We start from the raw sequence: 25903 nt of genomic DNA on the forward strand, positions 1-25903 counted from the left end.
TTATATTGCTGGCAGAACAATTCTTTTATGGCTGTACCACAATTAATTGGGTTGCTCTCCCCACCGACAGATATTTAAGTTGTTCCTAGTCTTACATTATTATGAGTAAGCCATATGCATTCTTCTTCATATAACTGTAAATGTATATCTGCACTGTAAAATTCTAGGAGTGGAGTGTCTTGGTCAAAGATGGGTGCACTTTATAATGTGAAGATAGTATCAAATTATTCTTCAAGACATTTGTATCAGGCTACAGTGCCCAGCTGTGGAATAAAAGTTTCTGTTTTCCCAACATATTCACAACACTGGTTATTATCAATTTTTTAAATTTATGCCAGTCTGCTCTAAAAAGTGGTATCTTGTCCTTGTTGGTGATTAGAGCATGGTTTCATAAATCTGTGATGACGTCTTATCTTACATACATTTTTCCTTTAGGTTGCTGCCCTTTTCTTTGATGTGCAAGGGCTCTCTGAATTTTAGGAGAAGTGCTTTGTATCTGTTATCTGTTAGGCATGTTCCCTCCCACAGCTTGAGATTTATGCTTTGAGTTTATTTATGGTTTCCTATGTTGTGAATACATTGTACATTTTTATCTCTGCCATTAAAAAAAAAGTCAAAACATTTTCTAATGCTCTTGCAAAATATGAATAAAAAGAAAAAACTGCAGAAATCTGTTTATTATGATAAGAATTCAGAATGGAATCAGGTAACTGACTTGTGGCCAGAATTATGTACAATCTCATCGTAGGGCTAGATACATTGAGACAAAGAAAAATGATGGTATTACCCTTTTTAGTTTCCATGTTAGGTATAGAGACGCTATATTAAAAGGCTGGCTCTCTGATTTTCCTTGCTTCTGGCATTTCTGTAATAATCTTTAAAACAGGCCAAATATTTCAATTGGTTCAATGTTCTATTTTCCAGATAATTCCCCTCAGGTTATATTCTGTGAAAAACAGTTCCCAGGTATTTAAGAAATACCCATAGTGATTTGGAAATCAAAACTACTGGATACTGAGTTGGGATGGTCAAAAGAAGTAGACAACATGATATGGCATATGCTCATTCTATCTACGTATTACTAGAAGAAAACCAAATTTACTGAGAAAGTTTAGGGGCAAGGATAATAAGAAAATTCTTACACTGTCCAAAATACTATCATTTAAAAAAAAACAAACCATGGCTTTTGCCTTCAAAATTCTGTTACCCCAACATATGTAACAGAGAGTGTAGTATCATTGATTCACTCATGAAGAAGGTCTCAATATTTCCATACATTTACCAGTCTTTTCAACAGAGAAAGTAAAAAGCAAGATGAAAAATTTAGAACCCTCACATTCATGTACGTGTGTAACACATGTCAAAACGACCACCTGTGTATGCACAAATAATTTTAAAATGCACATTATTCAGAAGAGGAATTGTTCTTACTGAAGAAATCTGAACTTACCTCCTTGTTCATCCAACATAACCAAAGTCCTGATACCAGCATCTTTACTCTACATTCCAATAATGGTAGCAAAGTTGAAAAGGAGTTAGAGAGAGAAAAGAAAGAAAGAGAAATCAGTAAGCGGACAATGAGCCCTAGAAATGGAAAATGAAGAAGGACCAAAAGAAAAAAGGGAGGAAGTATGACAAGAGCCCTGAGGGGTTATGGAGGGGTAGAAGAATGGGCCACCTGTGGACTTGATCTACCAGTGATGCTTTAGGCAGAATGAGGAAATGGAGCACTGTCTCCATGGGGTAGGGCTGGGGTGAGGCCTGCATGAAATCGGAATACACATACTTCATATTATACTGTAATTTTATGTTTGGAAATAAACATGTCTACAGTTTTTATAACACCAATCACAGAAAGCAAACCTTTGGAAATCTTCTAGTCTAAATTTTCTTCTTTGGCACCATCTATCAGAAAGTCTTCATCAGTGAAATTGGGGAGGGACGCCCCATGGGAAGATGTGCAAGAATCTTGGTGGTGGGGGTTGAGGTTTTTAGGTTCATCAGAAGAGAATATGGCTTCGCAAAGGTTGGGAAACACAGCTCAAAAGGAAACTCATTCTCCTATTTTCCCTCTCTATAGAGAGGGTCTGCAGTATTTAGAATGGGTTTGAGATGAGAAATAAGGGCTCTTAATTCTGAAATCTAACATTCTGCATAATAATCTAGCGTGAGAAAATAATTCCTTTACAAGTTTTACAGAAGATCTTTTGTGCAGGAGAAGTCTTTCAAAGGCACCCCTCATCTCCTTACTGTTCAAATAAACCAAATGCCACCTGAACCATGCGCAGGAAGGGAGTGGGAGTTGGTGGGCAGGAGAGAAGAAACAAAGATATCTGTATCACTAATACTTAAGAATCCTCATTTCTAGAAAGCCTAGTCAGTTAATGCCTTCCATTGTACAGGGCGACTGTTAATGGGTATAAAATGGCATTGCTTAGAGTTTGGATGAATTGGTTTTTCAAGTAAAGCTCATGGTACCTCCAGAAGAAATTCTAAGCTAGGACCTCTCTCATGGTGCTTATTTTCCACTGATGTACTTTGAACTAAGAAAGAAAGAGAGAGATGCTAGTGGAGGCCAACAAAGGGCTTTTAAAAAAATAGTATTTTAACAATTAAATTTCAATAGTGCTTCTGAAAAATAAAGTACTGAAACTGATTTCTGTGAGCTTTTTTAGAAACTCACCATTTTAGAGAATGTGTGCAGTTAAATCTCCAGGACACAAAAGCCTACCTTGCCTTTGAGCACACTTTGATAGGCTTTAGTGGCAAAGTCAGGATGTAGTGTGGACACGGCTGGCCCAGGATGGCCTCAGGAGTCTTTGACAGCACAGACTCTGAAGCCAGACTCTGGGCTGGAAGGCTGGTGATTTCATTCCCTAACTGTGGGGCCTCAGGCAAGCATCCTGATTGTTCTGTGCCTCTGTCGTTCTCTCCTTTGTAAGACAGCAATGACAACAGTTAATATCTCATTGAGGTGGTATGTGCATTAAACAAATTAATACGTGGAATGTGCCAGAGTGGAGTGTTTCTAAAATAAGTGTTTCTAAAATAAATATATTCAGAAAATGCATCTATAGCAGGCTATCTAGGCAAACTAAAAATATCATCATTATCAAGTGTCTGAAGCTTCTAGACCACTACTTTTCAAACTGGAATGTGCCTATGAATCCTCTGCACATGAATCATCTTGTAAAATGTAGATTCTGATTCAGTAGGGCCAGGGTAGAGCCTGGGCTTTTCATTTCTAACAAGCTCCCTGACACTTGGAGCTGGTTCATGGACATACATTAAGTAGCAAGGTTCTAGACCACAAAAGACATTTCAAAATATTTTCTTTACATGGGTTGTAAATAGGCTTGTGTCTGTACTAGCCTGTGTTTTAATGATTTCTTTGCTCTTTTCTGCATTCTTTATCCATTTCTTGTGAGACGAAATTATAAAAGGCAGATGGTTATTCAGGCATAGGGATGTGACAATGCAGGTTCTGCTGAGGGCAGAGACATCACGGAGAGCACTTTCTCCTTGAGGGCCCAATCAAGCCACACATGAAATCTTTGCTCCATTCTACTGGAGACAGTGGATGGGAAAAAGGTGAGTGATTTTAGTTTGGTCAGTCCAGCTCTCATCTGCTTACACTTTCTTGGTATTCTATTATACCTATTTATTTTTATGTGGAGCCCTGGAAGTATAATTTCACATTTGTCCAATTTGGTGCTGAATGTTTTAACACTAGAATGATTCACAGAATTAATTTGAGGGAGCAAGAGTTTTTTAGGTTGCCCCAATTTGGGAGAACAGAAGCAGAGAGCACTGATGTGGGAGTCAGGAACACTGGGTTGTCCTCTTAGCTCAGCCAGCAACCAGTCATGAGACCATGGAAGAGACATCTGACCTTCCAGAATGTTTCTCCATGTTTAAGATAAGGATAGGGATGCCAAGTAAGATTGAGAAGATTGAGTGGTCCATAGGTTGGTTAATCACTCACATGCTCCTTTTTTCCTTTCCCTCCCTTCCTTCCTTCCTTCCTTCTTTCCTTCCTTCCTTCCTTCCTTCCTTCCTTCCTTCCTTCCTTCCTTCCTTCCTTCCTTCCCTCCCTCCTTCCTTCCTTCCCTCCTTCCTTCCCTCCTCCCTGCCTTCCTTCTTTCCTTCCTTCCTTCCCTCCTTCTTTCCTTCCCTCTTTCCTTCCTTCCTTCCTTCCTTCCTTCCCTCCCTCCCTCCCTTCCTTCCTTCCCTCCTTCCCTCTTTCCTTCTTTCCTTCCCTCCCTCCCTCCCTCCTTCCTTCCCTCCTTCCTTCCTTCTTTCCTTCCCTCCCTCCCTTCCTTCCCTCCTTCCCTCTTTCCTTCTTTCCTTCCCTCCCTCCCTCCCTCCCTCCTTCCTTCCTTCCTTCCTTCCTTCCTTCCTTCCTTCCTTCCTTCCTTCCTTCCTTCCTTCCTTCCTTCCTAGTGTGTTTATTGAGCCTCTACTCTGCCCTAGGCACTAAGGATAATGGGTAGATGAATAAATGACTTCTCAAATGTGTTCCTTTGTGTGTGAATCAATTTGGTCAGGTGGGCAGAACCAGGATCTGGGAGTCATTACTTCTGAATTCTAGACCTATCTTCATAACGCTAGTGCTCTAAAGTCACCTGTTCTGTGTCTCAGCTGTCAAATGGGGACAGTAACTCTTCCCTCATAATTTCTCACAGTAGTTATGAGGGTAAGATGAGCCTCAGAGGGTACAGCCTCTCAAGGTTCACCTCTATGGGAAGCTGACATCTCCATGAGTTCAGGAAATAAGACATTGAGTAGAATCTCAATCCACTTAGAATGAGCTGCTTTGTTTCCTTAGATCCTTTTGTTTTTTTGTGGAATTCTCAAAGAAAAATAATGATTGTAAGAGATGCTGGTGGTAGAGAAGTTAAGTGTGATGTGTAAGAATTTACACTCTGAAATCAGGTAAACCTGGGTTTTAACTTCATCTCTGCCATTTATACCTGGGTGTCTCAAGCAAGCTACTTAACCACTGTGTACCTGAAGTTCCTCTACAGTAAAACAGAGATTAAAGTAGTAGTAGAAGGAAGCTAACAAGGATTAAATTAGATAATGCACATTTGATGATGATGACAATGATAGCTCCAAGCACAGTACGTGGCACATGTCACCTTGGTACATGTTAGAACTTGCGTTTGGCTCCGCTGTTTTGCTGACAGCTTCTATCAAAATAACTAGGTTGCTTTTGAGGGTAGCTAGAAGCTTAAGGAGATGGGCAGGGATGGAGACATGATTTCAGGGAGGCAGAATATTACTTTCTCTTATTCCTTAAATAGTATTATGTTTTAGTAGCTAGGAGTGTGAGGAGGTGGTTCCATTTTTATCTTAGCTCAATTCTTAGTTTCTGTTTGAGATTGCTGGGAAAATCGCCTACCTAAAAACAGGGGAGTTGGAGATATGAAGGATTACTTTTTCTTTTCCATTTCTTTCTTTTCTCTTTTATTTATCTATTTTAATTTTTTAAAAAAATTTTCCAGATGAACTAAGACAATCTTTATAGAATGTTTCGAATCTTTCTTTTGCCATTCTGAGATGCTTTCCCCTAAGTCCAAAACATTTGAACTAAAACTAGAACACTCCAGGCACTCTCTCCAAAAGACCTCATATCTGCATGTTTGAAAAGGACCCCCCAACCTGAATTTTTTCATTTTTAGTGGGAAGTCTGGCATATACCGCTTTAGAATGCTTATTCTCTTTGCATGGCCAAAGTGTCTTGAAAGATAAGTTGGCATAAAGAGAAGGATGCTAAAACATTCATGAAATATTAGTTGTGCAATAACCACTCCATGAAAGCTATGTGGTGCCTCTGAATTGGCCTGCCCTAAGGCTGTGGGGCTTTTCCTGGGCTTAGTTTACATAGTCCCAGGCATTGATGTGCAGACTCCATTTCCTGCATTTAGCATTAGCAGAGTTAACTTTTTTCCTGGAATTAAATATTCCCTCCTTGAGGATACCTTAATGAGTCTCTTACCAGAATCAGTTGTTCTCTCCCCTATGCACCTAAGGCAAATATGGCCTTGAATTTGCAGAGCTACTTACATATCTGTTTCCCAGCAAGATACCAATTTACATCTTCCTTCCTTATCCCCAGAGTTAGGCATTCTGTGAATATTTGTTGAAATGCATTCACCAAAAGAGAGTTCCTAACTCCAGGCTGAGAACAAAGTGCTACATGATTTCTAACCTTTTTACCTATCTATGGCATTCATTTTTTCTGAACTTTCTCCACTCACCTCTGTGTAGTTTTACATTACCCTTGAAATGCTGATAATGATGACTATTAAAAAGCAAGGCCCCACTCCTAACCAGGGCTACACCCTGGAGTCTATTAAGGATGGTGTAAAGTTGTATATTCCACTGAAAGTGAGATTGTTTGCCTTAGGGAGACTTCACAAGTTTAGTAACCTTTCTTGTCTCTGAGACTGAATTTCAATAAGGATTCAGCTCAATTGAAATTATACGGCAATGTCAAACCTTGGGATCACGAATATGATCCTGGTACTTCAATCCTCAGGTTTTCCAAATGATTTCTGCCCTTGATGAATATTTAATACAGATTCTCGTTAGAGAACACCCTTTTTGATTGAAAAGCAGAATATCATCTAAATAACCAATGTCCTAGACATCAGGATGTTTGACCACAAATATAAAATAACCCAGGAGGAAGTAAGAGCAAATCAATCTACTCTAATAACACTTCGCTCACAATTTCTTAAGCATGGAAAGTCTAATAGCCTCCTCTCATTTATTAGAGGCAGGAGATAGCTTTCATCTCTTTTGCTCCTTGTTCTAAGATGCAGCTTCATGCTTGATTGAAAACTGCTTTAGGAGAAACAAAAACATACGATTCGAGAATCCTACTTCAACCAATAAGCTTTTGAGAGATTTTCCCCTAGAATAAATTAGAGCAGATACTCATTTTTGAAGACTGGCTGACATGGTTTGCAGTTTAAGAAGATACATGAAAAAGTGACCATGTCTCAGACTCTTGATGTGTAAAGGATCAGTTCAAGGTGTGCATTCTGATTCATTTGTTCTGCTCCTTTCCACGGTCTAGGCAGCATTTCAACATTGCACAGGCAGGCAAATTAGTGATAGTTCTGATATTTCAGAAACTTACATCAGATGTGCACACACGTAAGCAAAAAAAGAAAAATGAGATCGGAGGCTATGGTTGAAAGTCATAAGGATGTATTATGATAATGTAATAATATACAATCAAATAAATATCTCGGTTGACTTCTGGGCTCCCTTCAGGTTAACATCAGAGCTCATGTAGGCATATCACTAAGATGTGCTTCTTTCATTTTTTTCCGCCTGAAAACTTGAGAGAGAGTAAGTCCATGCTAAGAGCCTTGCCTGCACTCCTAGATTTAGAATATCTACCTCCTTCTTCGTCAAGTATTTCTGCATGAGTGGAAGCGCTCCCAGGACAGTGCAGATAAAACATTGCTGTTGGCTTACACAGAATGCTGCTTCCCTGTGCTGAGGGCTTGCTTTGCTAGGGCTGCCTTCCCATGTGGCCCATTTGTGCCACATTGCAGGCTTGAATTATCATTTTGGGGGATAACAGATTTTGTTATGTACGCCCTACTCTCTCAACCCCCACCCCACCCACTTCCCCGGCTTCCTAGGGAGTGCATGCTTGCCACCTCCTTCCCACTCCTCCAGTGGCAATTCACATTTAGCCATATCTCATTCCTAGGTGAGAAGCTCAAGCCACAGAAATAAGAGAAGGAAGACATTGCCTCCTAGAGTGTGAGAGGCAGCTGCCTTTCCTTTTACCCTTTGTGAAATTTATCTCTTCTTCCCTTTCATGTTGTTGCATGAGGGGAGTAGGCTCATTTAATCATTCTGCCAGAGAAAGCCCAAGATCTCTAAAAATGATAATCACACATGAATCTATACACTGATAAGCAGTTTCAGAGCACAGCTAAAACAGCATCTCACTGAATAAAAACTATTAGGCTTGTTTTATTAGGTTAAGATAAATATAGTCCAACCCATTCTTTTTCCACTTCATCTCTCCCTTCGGGCAAGTTCAATTAATCCATTTATTCTGCTGGCCGACTGCTGTACTACCAAATTGGAATGAGTGAGGTTTATGATTCCAAGTGCCCTTTTGATTCCATTATTACTGTCTGCCCCATTTTACCCATTTAAAAATAGTTTGGGATTCATTAATCCTGCCTCGCAAATGGATGCTTAATCCAGACAGGAATATAGAAAAGCTTCTGTATTTATAATATTGGACTTGATATTTCCCTTTCTTAAAGGCCTTTCCTATTTTTTTCATAAATTTTAGTGCTTAACTTTAAATAGAACAATTTCTTAAAATGATATACCTATATGCATTACATATTTTTAAAAGTCATATATGTGGCTAAAGTTAGAACAGAATCTCAAGATTAGATGTAATTTATAGGCACCAAAATAATTACAAATAATATTTTATGTAGATAATTCCTTTGTATACTAAAAATTGCTCTGATTTGCTTAAAGTGATACAATCTTTTGTGATTTCTTGAGAGCACTGACTTGGAAATTCTATTCTTCTCTGCTTCCCAGACTACAGAGGTGGCTTGGGCTGGGAAGGAGGGTGAAGGTGCCTTCATGGCTATCTGGCAACTTAAATACAGCATCTCCCTCATTCTGAGCCTTTCTGATAGGCTACATTCACACTGGAATCTACCGGATCATGGACTAAGGAAACATAATAGCAACTAGGAAAGGATATATCAGCATAAGGGATTTGTTTCTTTATCTTAAAATACTGTCACTTCTTACCTCTTCAACCAGTTGCAGCATACGACGGGTGCTTTCCAGCGACTAAGATTAAAAAAACAAACAAACATAAGCTTTAGGAGTGCAGGATCCAGCAGTCTCGGAAAGTCAGAAATACTGTATTTACTTGAGAAACACAAAGGGTCTCTATCACATATTCTTTTCAGTTGGCAAGTGAAACACAAAATGTCATTACGTTTTCAAACTCTTTCCTATCAGGCCTTTTACGTGATCAGATTCCCTAAAGCAATTACATTAAAGCTTATATTCATAAAATCAAAACCATATGAAGCTGATCTTGATATCAAAGACAAAGTAATCTGGAGAAGATAATTTTGCATGCTCAGAATGCATGAAAAATTATCTCAAATACTCAGAGGATTAATTTGGCCTCCCTGGGCCAGGAATATTAAATTTTAAACACGAACATAATTTTTCATGAATCGAGATGAATATAACATCAAATTTCTTACAAAGCTCCTAGAAACACAATTGGAAGTTCTTATCAATACAAATTAAGTTGTCGCCTTAGGGTGAAAAAAATCAAGCATGTTTGAAATGACTAGCCTATAGGAGACAGCTATAATAATTATCTTCATCCTTAGATAAGAAAAAATGAGACGGAAAGTCTGAGCTCTGCAACAGTCCCCCAGGCACGGCGTTGTCATTTTTTTTCTCAGTTCTTTTGAAACAACTAGAATCCAGCAACCAGTATGATTTCTCAAAGCTTTGCTTTTAAGTGACAAACTTATTTTGAACAAGATTCTGCAGGAACCTGAAGGATGTTAACTTCCCTGGAAGACCTGTCAGCTGGCTGCTTTTTGAAACAGAATGGCTGCAAGCAGCTGTCTGCTGGTAAAGGTTTAACTACTGGCTCTCTGGGAAAAATATACGAACACATACATGTATTCAAGGTTATTATTTTACTGATGTAAAGGATGAATAGTACATTTATAAATAATAATAAAATATACGATACTCTCTTTATTGTAAATTCCACACAGCCAATTGATTCTCACAGAAAGCTTTTACTGATTTTTGCTGAACTCTTGTATCTATAGCTAACCATGTGACAAACCAGAGTAGTTCTGACATGAATGTTGGTTGGATATTTTCATTTATGTTAATGAGTAAGAAGAAAATGAAACAATGAAGACATGGGTTGGAAATTTCTTCATTTGTGAATGACAAAAGGGATTTCTTTGCCTTAGAGAATCATAACTTTCAAATACTGGAAGATTTCCTCTTTTTGTGTTATTCATAGTATAACGGCTACAGACATACATACTTCTAACTTTAATCTGCATTATTAATATTTTCTCCACTTTTTAAAGTCTAGGCAATCAGCAAAACAATAAGTCAAGTCCTGATCTGCAGTATTTGCAGATTCTTGGGTTATAAATACTTTTACTCTGTCTGATTTTTAAATTTTCAAATATTTTTAGACGTGGGAGTCTCTCTATGTTGCTCAGGCTGGTCACGAACTCTTGGCCTATGCGATCCTCCTGCCTCAGCCTCCCAAGTAGCTGAGATCACAAGTGCGAGCCACTGTACTCAGCTCTGCCTGATTTTAAGCTACAACTTCATATTACTGATCATGAAGTTGGAAAGATGCATGGTGACACATTATTACACCTTATTTCCACCCTACAGATACAATGGATGGATCTCAAGATCCTGGATAATAGTAAAATGTGGCAAAATAATTAGGAAGTGATGAGGTTTGAGTGTTTATTACTTTTCATTTTAATATAATCTATCTAATTGTCAGTTTATATGATTCAATTTTAATAATGGCTGCATTTAGCAACCAGCTTGCAAAGTTCCTGAAAATGTTAACAGTCTGTTCTTAGAACTGAACCTTCTCCAGCATAGCACTGGATGTAAGGCACCCAAAGACATTGCTTTCTTTTCTTAGAGAACCTTGACTTCTCAAGATTTCTAGAAATTGAGAGTTATGGCCAAGGCATTAATTTGTATACAGGTTTTGTAATCAACTCATTCTGGACTGCAGAAGGCTTAGCTGTATAGAAAATCAAAGTCATACTACTTTTTCTAAAAGAAATTGAGACATTGAAAGAAAGCCTTTCCTTACCTAAACCTGAAAAAGACAAACCACTCAGGCCTTCATCTTTTGCCTGCCTTCCTAGGTCTCCACTCCTTACCTCATCAGCCAACTGGTCAGCCCTTCGCTGCATCTCCTCCAGCTCATTGCGCATGTCTGCGTCTTCGGCCATGGTAGCGGTGGGGAGTGGCTGGGCGCCTGGGCTGGGGGGTCAGTGACGGGTTTGGCTCTGGACCTGGAAAGAAGTAGATTTGAAAATATGAGAGCTTATATATGTTCATGTAGGTGTGTGCAAAGACCAGAAAATCTAAATGGCCCATATTCAGTCCACATGACTCAGTTTTCTGATCTGAAAGCCATGCTCAGACAGGGGTCAAGAGAATTGTGCTATTTCTCCGAAAGGTGCCACAAATACATACTTGCCAATTCTACCAAGGAGATAGACACCTATCTACCTATGAAATATTTCTAAAGAGACAAACTACCCAAGGGTTGGGAATGATGAGGTTGGAGGGGTGTGGTTTGGGGTTAGTGCACTTTTATCGTCACATTTATTTATTTATTTAAATAGCTCTATTAAGGTATAACAGATATACAGGTCACCCCACATATGTGAAGTGTACAACTTGAGAAGTTTTGACATATGTATACACCCAGGAAACCATGACCGCAATCAAAACAATGAACGTAGCCATTATTCCCCCAAATTTCCTACCCACCCAGTGGTCCCTGCCCTATCCCACATGTCTATGCCCAGAAAACTGCTGATCTACTTTCTTTTCTTTCTTTTTCTTTTCTTTTCTTTTCTTTCTTTTTTTTTTTTTTTTTGAGACAGAGTCTCGCTCTGTTGCCCAGGCTGGAGTGCAGTGGCCGGATCTCAGCTCACTGCAAGCTCCGCCTCCCGGGTTCACGCCATTCTCCTACCTCAGCCTCCCGAGTAGCCGGGTCTACAGGCGCCCACCGCCATGCCTGGCTAGTTTTTTGTATTTTTAGTAGAGACCGGGGTTTCACGTGTTAGCCAGTATGGTCTCGATTTCCTGACTTCGTGATCCACCCGCCTTGGCCTCCCAAAGTTCTGAGATTACAGGCGTGAGCCACGGCGCCCAGCCTGATCTACTTTCTGTCACTATACATTAGTTTGCATTTCCTACAATTTTATATAAATAAAAATCACTTAGTAGGTACTGCTTTTTGTCTGCCTTCTTTCACTTAGCATAATTATTTTGAGATTTATCTATTTGGCAGCATGTATTAATAGTTCATTCCATTTTTGTTGTTGAATAGTATTCCATTGTATTTAGAAGCATGTGGAAGCCAAAAGCAGAAAATCTTTCCTCTATTTCAGTTGTCATCAGAGGTTGCCAAAAGGGCTTGTGTGAGGGTGAGCTGCTATCACTCCAAAGAGGATGGGTCCTTGGCCCTGAAAGGTGACCAGTCCATTTCTTGGCTACTCTCTTGAAATCCCACATGGTACAAATGAGGGGTACCAGGACTGAGTCCATTCCAGAGAGAGCCCTCCTTCCTCCTTCCTTCTCCAATATTTATTGAGTACCTGTAATATGCCAGGCAGTGTTAGGTACTAGAGATACAGTGATGGACAAGATAGCCAAATTCCCTGCCTTTGCAGAATTCAGTCTAATTGGGAAGATGCAAGCAAAAGAGGGAATTAGATGATTCAGGGTGATTATAATTATATTAGGGGTCATGTCTGGTGTCATGGGTGCCCATAGGTTTGCAACAGGCCTCTCTGAGGAAGTCATGTCCCCAGGCCATTGAAGGGAATGGGGTAAAGGGCCTGATGGGGTAGGTATTTGACAGGGTGAAAAACTCTCTGTGAGTAGCACATTTGAAGAAGGCATGGGCTCTTGTCTTGCAGCTGAGATGGTCAACTGTGCGCTTTATCCTCACTGTTGCATGGTAGAGCATGATCTCTGGGAAACGGCTGTGCAGCCAGGAATTACATTTCTAGTTCCCATTGCAAGAAGTGGTGTTTTGTGGCTAGAGACAGTCCATGAGTGGTAGTAGAACAATGTGTGTCCCTGTCACTCTAAGGCAGTTCAGAAGCAGGTATTCTCCTTCCTCCCTCTCTTTCTCCTTCTGCCGGAAAAACAGAGTCTTAAAGGATGGCTAAGCCATGAGACCATGAGACAGAAAGAACTTGGGTCCTCCATATCCCTGCATGGAGGAAAGTGACTCCTGGCCTGTAATACCTGAACTCTCGTGTGAGCAAACAATATATTTCTATTATGCTATGGAAAATGTGACGGTTGTTTTGTTATAGCAGCCTGTGTTACACTAACTAGTAAATGTCTGACGAAACTTAAAATGGAACAGAAACATTGCATATGAGCATGATTTCCTAACCAAAAAATGTATTTGTGTTTGTCCTTCTATTGAAAACCGACGCTGGGAAAGGAAATTAGATTTAGGGCCTTGGGACACTACCATGTTTATTATTAATATTATTTGCATGAGAATGACAATCACTTTTTGGAAAAATAAAAATGAAAATTCTGTATGAAAAAAATTCAGGAACATACTCAATGGGAGGCAAGGGAACAAAAGTTCCCAGAGGCAGGTCCTGGATCAGCTCCTGGGGGAGCAGGCTCTGCCATCTCGCCTCCCAGGTCCACGATTCTACTGCTTTCTCAACAAAGATGGAATTTTCTAGGCTTTTAATTTAGTACATATTAATATCACTTTCCAAATTTATTGCTCTTGTGAAAAAAAAAATCATACTATTTAGGGCTCTTAGATAGGAGGAATCCTAAAGTGAAACTTCTTTGGAGATAACAGGTTTCACAGGTCTCTACCCAGTGACCGCTGGGCAAAGCATCAAATATGAAATCAGAGTAAAAAAAGAAATAACAAAGCTTCAGGGTTGCCTTATTCTACCACTGGCATTAAACAAATAATAGAGTAAGTTTATGTGAGGTTAGTTTTATTGGCAGTCATTTAATGACTGACAGAACATCTTACTATGAGCCTGCTAATTTTCAAATGCGTGTTCTGGCCACTAGAACATGTGCTTGTGAGATGATGTAGAGATGTGAACACTGTGTTTTACTTAAATACACGAGACTTTATTTCCATGTCTCCATTTTAGAAATTAGGATCTAGAAAACAGACACTGGAAGGAATTTACACCAAGTCACTCCTGAATCTTAAGACGCACAGAAATGAAACTCCACTATTCCCAAGTGACGGGGGATCTATCCTCCAGAGTAAAGCAGTGGACCCGTGGGGAAGTTGAGTAGACTGTGGACCACAATTTAGTGGAGTGGGTGGATAAAGGCATTGGTGTCAGACAGATCTAGCTGGACTGTTGGCCCTGGTGTTCAGAAGCTGGGTGAGTCTGGGTAAGTTCATCGCCATCTCTAAGCTTTAGTTTTCTCAACAGGACAAACAATACCAATCTCATGGGGTTGTTGAGGGGAATAAATTACAGAAAACCTTGTTTGTAAAAAAGGATGTGGAGTTTAATATTCAGAAAGCCTCGCCCATTCAGGACAGCCCCACACCCTAGGCGAAGAGTGGAACAAACCCGGTATTTGTTAATCAGCTTGCCTCTACTAACGGCTGGGCACGAGGCATGTTGCTGTGGTGCTGAGCACCCGTGGAAGCTTGAAACCAGGGAAACCAGCAGAGTGCCTGAGCCTCCAGTCTCCAAGCAGCACCTCTCACAGGAGTACCACGAGGAGACAAACAAGAGTGCCTTCTGGCCCCGTGTTCCATCTTTACATTTTGCTGCTGGGTTCCTGGTGGGGGAAATGTCTATCTTCAGCCAAAGGAAGCCATTGACTTTTCCTTTTAACAGGCCAGTTTATTAGAAGGCAGGGGTCCACGTGCTTTCAGACCTGTAGTGCTATTGCTCTGTCCCAACTCCTTCAGGTCTATTTGCTGATGAATGTTTCTGTGCATGCTCTCTCTCTTCTCTCTTTCTCTCTCTCCCTCTCTCTCTCTCGCTCTCTCTCGCTCTCTGTCTCTCACACACATACTCAAGTTTCCTGTGTTTCCTTGGCAATCTCCTCTCAAAGTTAGTATTCTCAGCATGTGAAGAACAGCTGTAGGGCGCCCTGGCTCCAAGCTGACAGCAGCCTATCTAGGTCTGGCTGATGGGCAGCTGGTACCATGGCGGAGAAGCCATGTGGCAGATACCCTTGGTTTCATCACTTTCATGGTTCCCCCAGGAGCTCCCACACCTTTGCCCTGCTCTAAAATCCGGAGATAATGTCTGCGATTTGGGAGGAGGGCTGATGAATCCAATGGATCTCAAACACACAGCATTTCAAAGCTGAAAAAGCAATTCCCCCTCTTCTAATAAGAACGGCTGGAGAGTGGGCGCTGAGTGCACCTCCAGATCTTCTGTTGGGATGTTTATTGCTAGTGTTTAATAAATTGTTCCTATAAACCCCAAACTCATGCATGTTAGCTTTCTAAAAGACAGCAGCTGAAGAGGCATAAGGATGTTTATTAATAGCAATTTCAGTAGCTGAAAGGATGTCAGTAGTGAAGTGGCATTTATGATCAAGGCAGCCTGTAATACATCCCTCATATTAGCACATTAAACTGCCATCTTGTGTGTTGCAGAGCAGGTAGAAAGGAAACTAGGAAGCAGAGGAAATTAGGAAGAAAAGCCACTCAAAACTATTCCCCGAGGCTCTGATGTAAGACAACCTCCCAGTCTATTAAGAGCCTAACAGTATCTAATTAATTATCTCAAATCACCAGTGCTTATTAGCAAAGGGTCTGGTCCCTAGTAAGGGTTCAATTCATGTTAACTGACATGGATGAACTATTCTGACACCCCCAGGTAGCATTCAGTGTTCCCAAATCAGCACTTTTCAAGGTGTGGTCCAGGATAGAGCTTCTGAAACCTCCCCCAGAGTCAGAATAAGCAGAAATCTTGTTAAAATGGATTGCTGGGCCCCACCCTCAGGGATTCTAATTCAGTTGGTCTGAAATGGGGTCACTGATTCTGCATTTCTTTCTTTCTTTCTTTCTTTCTTTCTTTCTTTCTTTCTTTCTTTCTTTCTTTCTTTCTTTCTTTCTTTTTTTTTTTGAAACAGAGTTTTGCTTTGTCACCTTGGCTGGAGTGCAGTGGCACGATCTCAGCTCACTGCAACCTCTGCCTGCCGTGTTCAAGCGTTTCTGCTGCCTCAGACTCCCAAGTAGCTGGGGTTACAGGTGCATGCCACCACGCCCAGCTAACATTTTGTATTTTTAGTAGAGATGGGATTTCACCATGTTGGCCAGGCTGGTCTCAAACTCCCGACCTCGGGTGATCTGCCCACCTCGGCCTCCCAAAGTGTTGGGATTACAGGCGTCAGCCACTGCGCCCGGCTGGAGTCCTATGGTTATATAGAGTGGGACACAAGGGGCAGGCTACATTAACCAGGGGCTTTGGAGAAGTTAGGGCCCACAGGCCAAATCCAGCTATTTTTGTATTGGCCTTGAGCTGAGGATGGTTTTTACATTTTTAAAATGATTTAAAAGACTCAGAGAAGAAATTTTGTGACATGTGAAAATTACATGAAATTCAAATTTTAGGGTCCATAAATAAAGTTTTACTGGAGCACACACACATCCATTTGTTTATCTGTTGTCAATGGCTCCTTTCACGCTACAACAACAGAGTTGAGTGGAAAGACCATATGCCCCCAAAAGCTGAAAACAGTTACTACCCGGCTTTATGCAGAAACTATTTGCAGATTCTTAGCCTAAAAAGAATTAAGCAAAAAGTCTGAAACTTTTCAAAATTAATCTTAATATGCTCAGAGCATTACATATTTCCCGTAGACACACACGGTATATTTTTTCTGTTCATATGTGTCGGTAAAATCTCCTTTTCATGGAGCTTCTAAGGTGGGTTTAGTGTTTTCTGGAACATATTTTATTTTTAATTTTTTAATTTTTTATTTTTAAGATGGAGTCTTGCTCTGTCGCCCAGGTGGGAATGCGGTGGCACAATCTTGGCTCACTGCACCCTCTACTTCCCGGGTTCAAGTGCAATCTCAGCCTCACAAGTAACTGGGAGTACAGGCATGCACACCATGCCTGGCTAATTTTGTATTTTTAGTAGAGACAGAGTTTCACCATGTTGGCCAGGCTGGTCTCGAACTCCTGATCTCAAGTGATCCACCTGCCTCGACCTCCCAAAGTACTGGGATTATAGGCGTGAGCCACTGCGCTGGACTTCTGGAACATATTTTAAAACAATGCATGAAGTAAAATACAAGATATAGAAACAAATTTGCCTTTGATCGACTATTCCTACAGGGTTTTAGGATTGCAAATCAGATTTAATCTATACGATTGATTGCAACGTTATAGGGTACCCTTGCGGCCCTCAAAACAATTTCTAACTTCTGCAACCAGCTGTAGACAAATGTTCCAAGTCCCAGTAGCAGTGGTGGGAGACAGAAACATCTGAGACAGATGTTTAACATCAGAAACGGAAACATCTGAGGGTCTGTCACTGTCAAGATACTTGCTTCAAGGTGGGCAGGCTGCAGTTATTCTTTAGCGTCAAGGGTAATTTGAAAAGCTCTTTATTCTTTAATGCTACCCATAAGTCTATCTGAAACCTTCATGACATGGCGGGGGGGCAAATGGACTCCACAGAAAACTGTTCTTCCCTGACAAGGGGCTTACTTAGTTAGGTGCCTTAGGGTAAAAATGCTTTCCTGCTGAAGACTCTGAACTGAATTATGAGTTTAGGGCCCAGGAGGAGAGGTGAGTGTGGATAGGGCAGTGTGTGCTTTTTGATATACAAGGTGAATAGAGACATGGCTATTATGCTGGGGACATGGGTCATTAGTCCAAGTGCCAAAGGACAGGAATGTCTCAGGAAAGGTGTAAGGAAAGTGTACCCTGAGCTAATATCTATTTCTTTTGGTTCCTCTTTTAATAAATAAACCAAACTAACAAATGTGTATAAATCAACGCCCATCAGCTGAATTATCACAGAGAGCCGAAAACTACATCTTGATGTCTCACCACACTGTTCATCATCTGTATGAAGCTTCTGCAGGATACATCCTTCTCTTCCTGCAGACCCTGCCTATTTTCTGGTGGAGTTACACCTTCAAATTCAACAAAAGTTTATGAAAAAACTCACTATATTCAACAAAGCCTAAAGAAGAACAAAAGGATTTTATAAACCAAGCGGGACAACTCTCCTTATCTGTTAATAATAATCATATTAACTAACACTTATGGAGGGCTTGCTCTTTGTTGGGCATTATTTTAAGTGCTTTTCATATAATACATACATTTACACAAACTTTCAGTGACACACAGTGCGCATACTATTACTATCCCCACTTTGAGATTATGAAGCAGGCTTAGCGGTAACTGTTAAGATTAGGCTAAATGTTAGATCAAGAGTTTGGGTCATTTAAAAAATATATTTTCAAGCATATTTATTCCCAAAGCAAAGTGTGTGGATATTTCATGTTTTAGTTAAAAACTGGAGACTACTGGCCGGGCACGGTAGCTCACGCCTGTAATCCCAGCACTTTGGAAGGCTGAGGCGGGTGGATCACAAGGTCAAGAGACAGAGACTATCCTGGCCAACACGGTGAAACCCCGTTTCTACTAAAAATACAAAAATTAGCAGCGTGTGGTGGCATGCACCTGTAGTCCCAGGTACTCGGGAGGCTGAGGCAGGAGAATCGCTCGAAGATGGCAGGCGGAGTTTGCAGTGAGCCGAGATCGCGCCCCTGCACTCCAGCCTGGTGACAGAAGGAGACTCTGTCTCAAAAAAACAAAAAAACAAACAAAAAACCTGGCGACTATTTTTAGTTTCATTTACATATTGGAAAACAACACAGAGTGATTTGACAGGTACACCTCAGTAAATCCCAGTTCTCACTATTGTTTATCATCTCTACCTGTATTTTAAATCACTGGTTCTTCCACACGCCCTACTCCCACCTTTATTCTTATTTATTTTTTCTTCCTAAGATGTGTTATTGTGTTGTTCCTTTTATATCTTCTTGAATTGACAAATGACTCATTTACATGGCATTTTTCTTGTTTTGGGTGTAGTATACTTACTGCTATAAATTGTCCTTTATGTGTGACTGTGGCTGTATCTTACAGGTTTTGGCATATAGTATGTTCTTTGTTATTTATTTCTATATAGTTTTAAATTTCAGTTTTAATTTCCTCTCTAATGCAAGAGTTATTTGAAAATGTGATGTTAAGATTTAAATATTAGAGGGTTTTTTGGAATTTCAAATTTTATTTTCAGTATGTTGAAAGTGGTCTATATGATTTTTACTTTTAGGAATTTGTTGAGATTTCCTTTGTACCCTAACACATGGCCAATGGCTATGAATGTTTAATTTGTGTCTGAAAAGAAAGTCCATTCTGTCTTTGACTCTTAGCTATCCATCTATTGACATCAAATCAAGCAGAAAAAGGTTTATGTTTTCAAGCTCTTTAAATTCCCTAAGTCAATTTGACCTATTGATTTTTGACAGGGGTGTGTTCAGGTCTTCAACAGTGAGTTACCTCCATCAATTTCTTCTGTTTCAGTCCATTTTTACTCTTTACATTTGGCAGCTGTGTTGTCATCTGTTTATATGTCCATGGTTGCTACCTTTTCGTAGTGCATTATTGCTTTTATCAGTATTGAAGATAAGTATTGCTACCATAACCCTGTTCCACTATGTTATTCATGTGGCACAACCTTGATCAAACTCAATCCAATCAAATATTCATTTCTCTTAGCCTTATGTCTCTCATCTTCATCAAACAAACCAAAACAACAGCAACAACCTCAAACTAGTGCATCGAAGCATCTAAGTCATGGGTTAATGTGCTCTCATTTGGTTCACGGGAGTCACCCTTTTTTCTCCGGGTTTCTATTCTTGCCCTCCAGAAAGAGCCAGTACTTGGGTTTGTTTGGAGACTAATAATATCTTTCCCTGGCTGTAATGGCATGGGAATATGATAAAAAATGGGTTTAGCGCTATTATTTTCACTGGATGAAATTTCTTAAAGAGAATGCAACTGTAAGATGGAAAGTACTTATTCTAAGGGAATAGTTAAGCACAGTGACTGCTGCTGAGACAACTCCCTAAGTCCCCTCATTGAAGGGGTGAGTGAGACTGGTAGAGAGGTGATTCCTTCCATTTTCTGAATCATCAGAATTTGCCCCAGGTTTGAAGCAGCCTTTCCCTGTTAGGCAAAATCAGCTGCATCTATTCTAACATTCTATGCCACATAACTGTTAGTTGTCAAAACACTCTTCATAATAATAGTTATTTATCAAGAACTTGCAATGTGATAGGAATCAAACTAAGAACTTTATATAAAACTAGGGGGATTATATAGAAATCCCCAAACCTTTGGTACTCTAAATGTGTTCCCCAGACCAGCATCAGCCTCACCTGAGAGCTTGTTAGAAGTTCCACCCCAGACTTATTGGATTGGATCACTTACTGAACAACGTATCAAGCACTAAGTTTGAGAAGTGCTGCCCCAAATCACATTTTCTCCATATTAGGCTGGTAGGTGTGAGAGGCGGAGTTCCCACCTTGGGGGTGACTCTGTGCCTGTGCTCCACTCTTCACCACGCAATGTTATTTCAACCTTGCCAATTCACATGTCCTACAGACTTCCAACATCATTTACTTCCCAAGCTGACTGAAAGCTCCATGGGACCGTTGGTTCTGAGTCTCCTAATGGTGCCCTGCACTGGGGTGGACAAAATGACCGATTTCCATGAGATAAAGTCTTGTATTCAGAAAACAAAGAGAAGATAGTTATTAGAAAAAGCACACTGACGACGTTTTGTCTCTCCCAAATAACAGGGTTTGTGAAGGCTTGTTGTATAAGACAGGGGAAGAAGAAACTGAGGATTTTGCGTACTGGAGACTCTGTAGATGGTACTGATAAATTATTCTTTTTCCTTTGCAAATAATTAAAGCTCATGTCTTAAGGCAAATTAAGGATCAGAGCAAAAAGCACTTTCAGCAGATAACATGTTGTAAGTTTCTGTTTACATTTCTATCACTAAGAATGGATACTTCTTAAATCTGCCCTGTTCATAGATGTAAATTTTCTAAAGTATGGAATGGACTTGGCGCCTTGTTACTATGTTTTTGAATATTCCTGTGCTTGAAATTCAATCTCCTCTTTTCATAGCAGGAAATACTGGTTTTAAACTATTTCTTAGTTAAATCAAAAGATTGTATTTCAAATATGATGAACACACATCTTGTGAATGAATTGATATACCATCTTGCATCTATTTTACACCCATTTTCTGGATAACAGATGAGTTGCAATGGCTCACAACAGGGCCTCTTAGAAGCATGGTCCGAGATCTCCTTGCATCAAAACCTTTTTTAGTTGCTTGCTAAAATGCAGATTCCCAGTTACATTACCTGTGGAAAGCAATCTGTGGAGGTCGGGCTAGTATCTGCATTTTCAACAACAACCACAGGTCCTTACGCCCCCCAGAATGGAAGGATCCATGTGTAGCATGACTTAGGGATGAAGGTCTTTGCAATGATCCAGTGGGAAACTCTGGTAACCTCATGATAAACCATCCAAAGACACAAGAACATGGTTCCCCAGCATTGAGGAGGCCATCTTGATCTGAGGTGGGGGTCCCTTTTCCTTCCCACCATGTTCTTTTCAATATTTGATGCCATAGTATGTGTTAAACACCATTAATATGCTTCTTATAGGAGAATTTGGCTGAAGAACAATCTCAAGTCACAAGTACTTTAACCAGCCCACAGAATTGTCACCCTCTCCCACAGTGTCTCTGGGGAGAGGCACTAGCATTAAAGCCCAATTCCTTTCAAGCTTGGTTAATCTATTTCCCAGAACATTCCACCCCACACCATTCCTAAACGGGATTCTATATCTGTATGTCTGGATATAAATAGATGCAGTCTTGATCTGGTTTCTTCTGAGAAGGGAAGTCTGGCTTCCCTGATATGCCCCTTCCCTGGGCTAGTCCAGGATTAATGACAGTATCGTGAAAAGCAGCCTCTGCTTGGGTTTTGTATTTTAGGGTGCTGGGTCTGGGGAGGCCTGGCATTTAATTGCAGCCAGCATTGGCATTTCTTAATTGTAACAGGGCATCCAGCCACAACCAACACTGATTATGCCTAAATCTCTCTTTTTCGAAAATGCCAATGTTTCTTTTGTCTGTTTTGCAAATGTGGCTAAATGGGTATTTAGCCCTGTGGTTTGTATTATGCAACAGTTCCTGATTGTTTACTTAGGAGCCAAAGCACAGCGGCCTCACTGACCAGGAGAGAGAGAAGAGGGGCCCCAATCTTGTCTCATTGATTCTGTTTGTAGTTAAACAAACCACAGTAACTGGTTCATTCATTTAACCAGTATTTACCGAGTGCTACTGTTAGTGCAGCCGCATCCAGCCCGAAGCTGGAGCGGGAGAACCGCCCCGAAGGGATGGTTCTAGGAGCTCTCGCAAGAAACCTTTGCATTTGGGTCTCTTCCTTCCCCTTCCTAGGACAGAACGGATGAAAATGTTTGTATTCCGAGGTACACAGCTTGGTTCTTGGGAGATGAGTAATCTTCTGTGGGGCTAACACTTGGCCACAATAAAAGATAGCCTTGCTATACCCTAAACAAAATGATTCCTCTCAGGAGTGCGTGAACAGACAGAATCTAAGACCAAACAGAAAGACCCCACTACCACCATTCTCATGAAAACCAAACTATTTCTGTGCTGCTATGATCACACCAACACCTGGAAGGAAGGAAGCTGGTGTGTATTGAGGCTTAGTAACAGTTTTGCCTTCAGCAGTTGATGTTATTGGGGACCTACTCAGTTCCCTTAGGGGTTCTTTGTGGTCATCTCTGTGTTTCTGTGCCTGTGATCCTCTTTGTAAGAGCACCCCAGGGTTGCTTCGCCTGATCCACTGAGAGTGGCAGCAAGTACCTGAGAGCTTTTGACCCACTACTCCCCCCACACCCCACCCCCAGGGCAGGCCCCTAGCTAATAACTGACTGGCAGAGGAGTACAAAAAACTAGCTACTGTACTGCTTCTGTGCCTTAAGGTGAGACAAATCACAAGGTGTAACGTACACTCCGAAGATTCTCTCAGGATCATGCCAAAGCTGGGACCCTGCCGGCCAGGGCTCCGTGGCTTGGCTTCCTTCTGTCCTCACTGTCCTTCTCCAAACTCCCTTGCTGGTGTCTCCTGCCAGCACTGCCTGGCAGGAGATCACCACCACATAAATCTCTGTCTAAGGATCTGCTTCTGCAGAATCCAACCAAAGACAACTTCCACTTGTTTATGAGCTATTTTTTTTTTAATCACATATGGATAACTGGATGCCATGAACTTAGAGGAACCAACAAACCACTGAATCAGGAAAAGAGGGGAAAAGAACAGCAATTCTCTGTATTCTCAGCCTGACTGAACTTACTTGGATTTCAAGACTCCACATTCAAAATATCACAGAATGGCTAGAGCTTGAGGGTTACTAGGTGTCATTTGTCATAGGAGGAAGGGAAGCTCAGAAAGATGGAGTAATTTGAAACTACAGAGTCATGCAGAGCCTGAATCTTTAAGTCCCAATCTAGGGCTCACCTTAAGGTATCCTTGAAATGGCAAACATCAAAATAGTGGAGAGGAAGGGACTTGTCGCTGCTAGTTGAGAATGTTTTTAGAATATATAAAAATAACAGGACTAAGGCCAATGTAGCCTTTTTCCTACTGTTAATTTCAGACAATTGCTATTTTTATATTTCATGATATCATCCTTCCACAGCAAAACTAAAACTCTACTTTTTTCTGACTTAGATCTTCTCTGGTGGGTGCTAGTCTTGGTATAGAATGCTTTCTCTCCTGAATTAAAAGCAGGCATATGAACTGTATGGTATTTATCAAAGAATCAGTGGTGTTTGTGTTGCTAAGCTCATTGTGCTTTGGCACGTTGTGTTCTTTTTTACTGCCTTCTGGAGAAAATATGAACAGTTTGGCAGGTAAATAATGCTGATCGACATAATTTCTGTTTTCCTAGAAAAAGTACTTATGGTGAAGACAACTCTGGCCAGGGCCCCCATATCCTGAACTCTTTATCTTTGTGAATAGTTTTTCCAAAACCCTGGGCTTCTTATGTTTTCTTCACAATTTAGGCATAAATGCATACTACATGGTTAATTCACTAAGTCTTTTTAAAATAATTGATTTTAATGCACCTTTCAAACTTAGCCTCATGCTAAGTAATAATATATATAAAATCAGAAATGTTATGGCTAATTATGCTTGCTTAATATACATTAAAGTAGATACGCAATCACTAAAATGTATAATGCAAACTTCATCTATCATCCTCCTAAGCTAATTTAACCAGCCACTGAAGGTATATGTGCTATACTGGGGAATTCATTGCTATTGATAAGGGGATGGATCACACACCCACATTCTTGCCTATGTTTCTATATGTCTGACCCATGCAGAGGGTGCAAACATAGGCAAAGGAAGCTTGGCAAAGAGAGGCTCTGAATTTGAGCAAGGTCTAGGGTGTGGTGACTCAGGGAATAGAAGTGGAACATTCAGGGTGTGTGTAAGTACCTTTATCCTGGGTCCGGAAGTCCACAGAACAAGTGATTTCCTGAATCACATGTTCATACTCATTCATTTGTAGTTACCTTAAAGCTGAGAGGAGAATAGTGTGGTCAAGGGCTTTGAAATCCCATTATACTAAAAATGATTGAGGGTATGAGGATATTTATCTTGGAAAAAAGAAGACAGAGCATGACTCAGTAGCTACTGCAAGGAATAGATACTAGACTTGTTCAATGTTAGCCATTAAACTGTGATTTAACTTAAAATTCATTGACATGAATATGTATTAGTTGTAATCTGTACCCAAGAGGTGGTTAGTTAACACTGACGGTACCCTAAGCAGGGATACAGACTTCTAGGATAGGCAGTTAGCATTTGAAAGAGCTATATCAGGGGCTCACATTCCTGAGATAGCTACTATATAGTGCTTCAACTCCCTTTGCCTGTGATCTACAGAAAGGTTTACTAATTAACATAATGACTGTTAGGAATAATTTGTTATTGGTGGAATGAGTGTTCAAAATATAAAAATTGGCTAAAAATACTGTAAATGTACTAACATCCCACATAAGCCAGGTGTGTGTGTGTGTGTGTGTGTGTGTGTGTGTGTATGTGTGCGCGCGCATGTGTAGTGAGTCTGAGTATGCCATTAACCTAAGGCTTACATTTGCTCCTTGATTCTGTCATGGTTAGGGGAGTTTCTTGACCGGTTGTCACCGGTAGGGCTTGTTAAAACTCCGATTGCTGATGTAGTAAGTGATTCTGGGGTAAGGCCTAGCAATTTGCATTTCTAAGATTCTCATTTTCTGATGCTGCTGCTGGTGGTGGTTCACGGAATGTACTTTAAGAACCACTTTGTTTGTTTGTTTGTTTTAATCTGATCTGACTGCAAGGTCACCTGAATCCTGCCACTGGAACATTATGCAAGGTGCTGACTGGAATGCCCAAGTGAACAGAAAATGGGTACTTCATTGTGTTGATAGAACAAGTTTTCCAACTAGTATTGTGTCTGCTTGCTAAGAAATATTTCAGTGAGGGAAGAATCCATTCTGAGGCTTTTTTCCTTAAATATAATATCTAGTTTCAATGTCATGAGGAAGGAGACCTACGAACTTCATCTACTTTAACTACGTCTACTAAAATAATTACAGAGAATTGCCAAATTGGCAGAGGAAAATTTGCAACAGACTCTAAGGAATAAAACCGTCAGCACTGGGAGGAAGTGACAGAATAACTTTCTAAGAGATCTGTTCAAAGTCTGGATTAGGCTGACCAACCAGCTGATAGCCTTTGATGGACATGATTCATTTATAAGATGGGACACTGGATCAGGTGATGTGCAAATTATCTTCCAAACCTGAGGTCTCTGGCTCTATGAAGAAAGCCAAGGTGTATGTATAGTGTTGATGACACAAACCCAGGTCCCTTCATAAGAATGGGTTCTGGCTGGGCA

At 40.5% G+C, this 25903-nt stretch overlaps 1 protein-coding gene across 2 annotated transcripts in view; it reads right to left on the bottom strand.

Moving 5' to 3' along the window:
* The window catches only part of SNAP25 (synaptosome associated protein 25), an 87460-nt gene that overhangs the window by 20117 nt on the left and 41440 nt on the right, over positions 1–25903 (bottom strand). For both annotated transcript variants that reach the window (XM_008018180.3, XM_008018188.3), the window contains exons 2-4: positions 10980–11114; positions 8818–8859; positions 1451–1499 (exon numbers count right to left, since the gene is read on the bottom strand). In XM_008018180.3, coding sequence (XP_008016371.1) covers positions 1451–1499; positions 8818–8859; positions 10980–11051 — 163 coding nt within the window. In that variant the 5' untranslated portion in view covers positions 11052–11114. The remainder of the gene's footprint in view (positions 1–1450; positions 1500–8817; positions 8860–10979; positions 11115–25903) is intronic.

The sequence above is a fragment of the Chlorocebus sabaeus genome, chromosome 2 (genome assembly GCF_047675955.1).
Source record: "Chlorocebus sabaeus isolate Y175 chromosome 2, mChlSab1.0.hap1, whole genome shotgun sequence".
Lineage (NCBI taxonomy): Eukaryota > Metazoa > Chordata > Mammalia > Primates > Cercopithecidae > Chlorocebus > Chlorocebus sabaeus.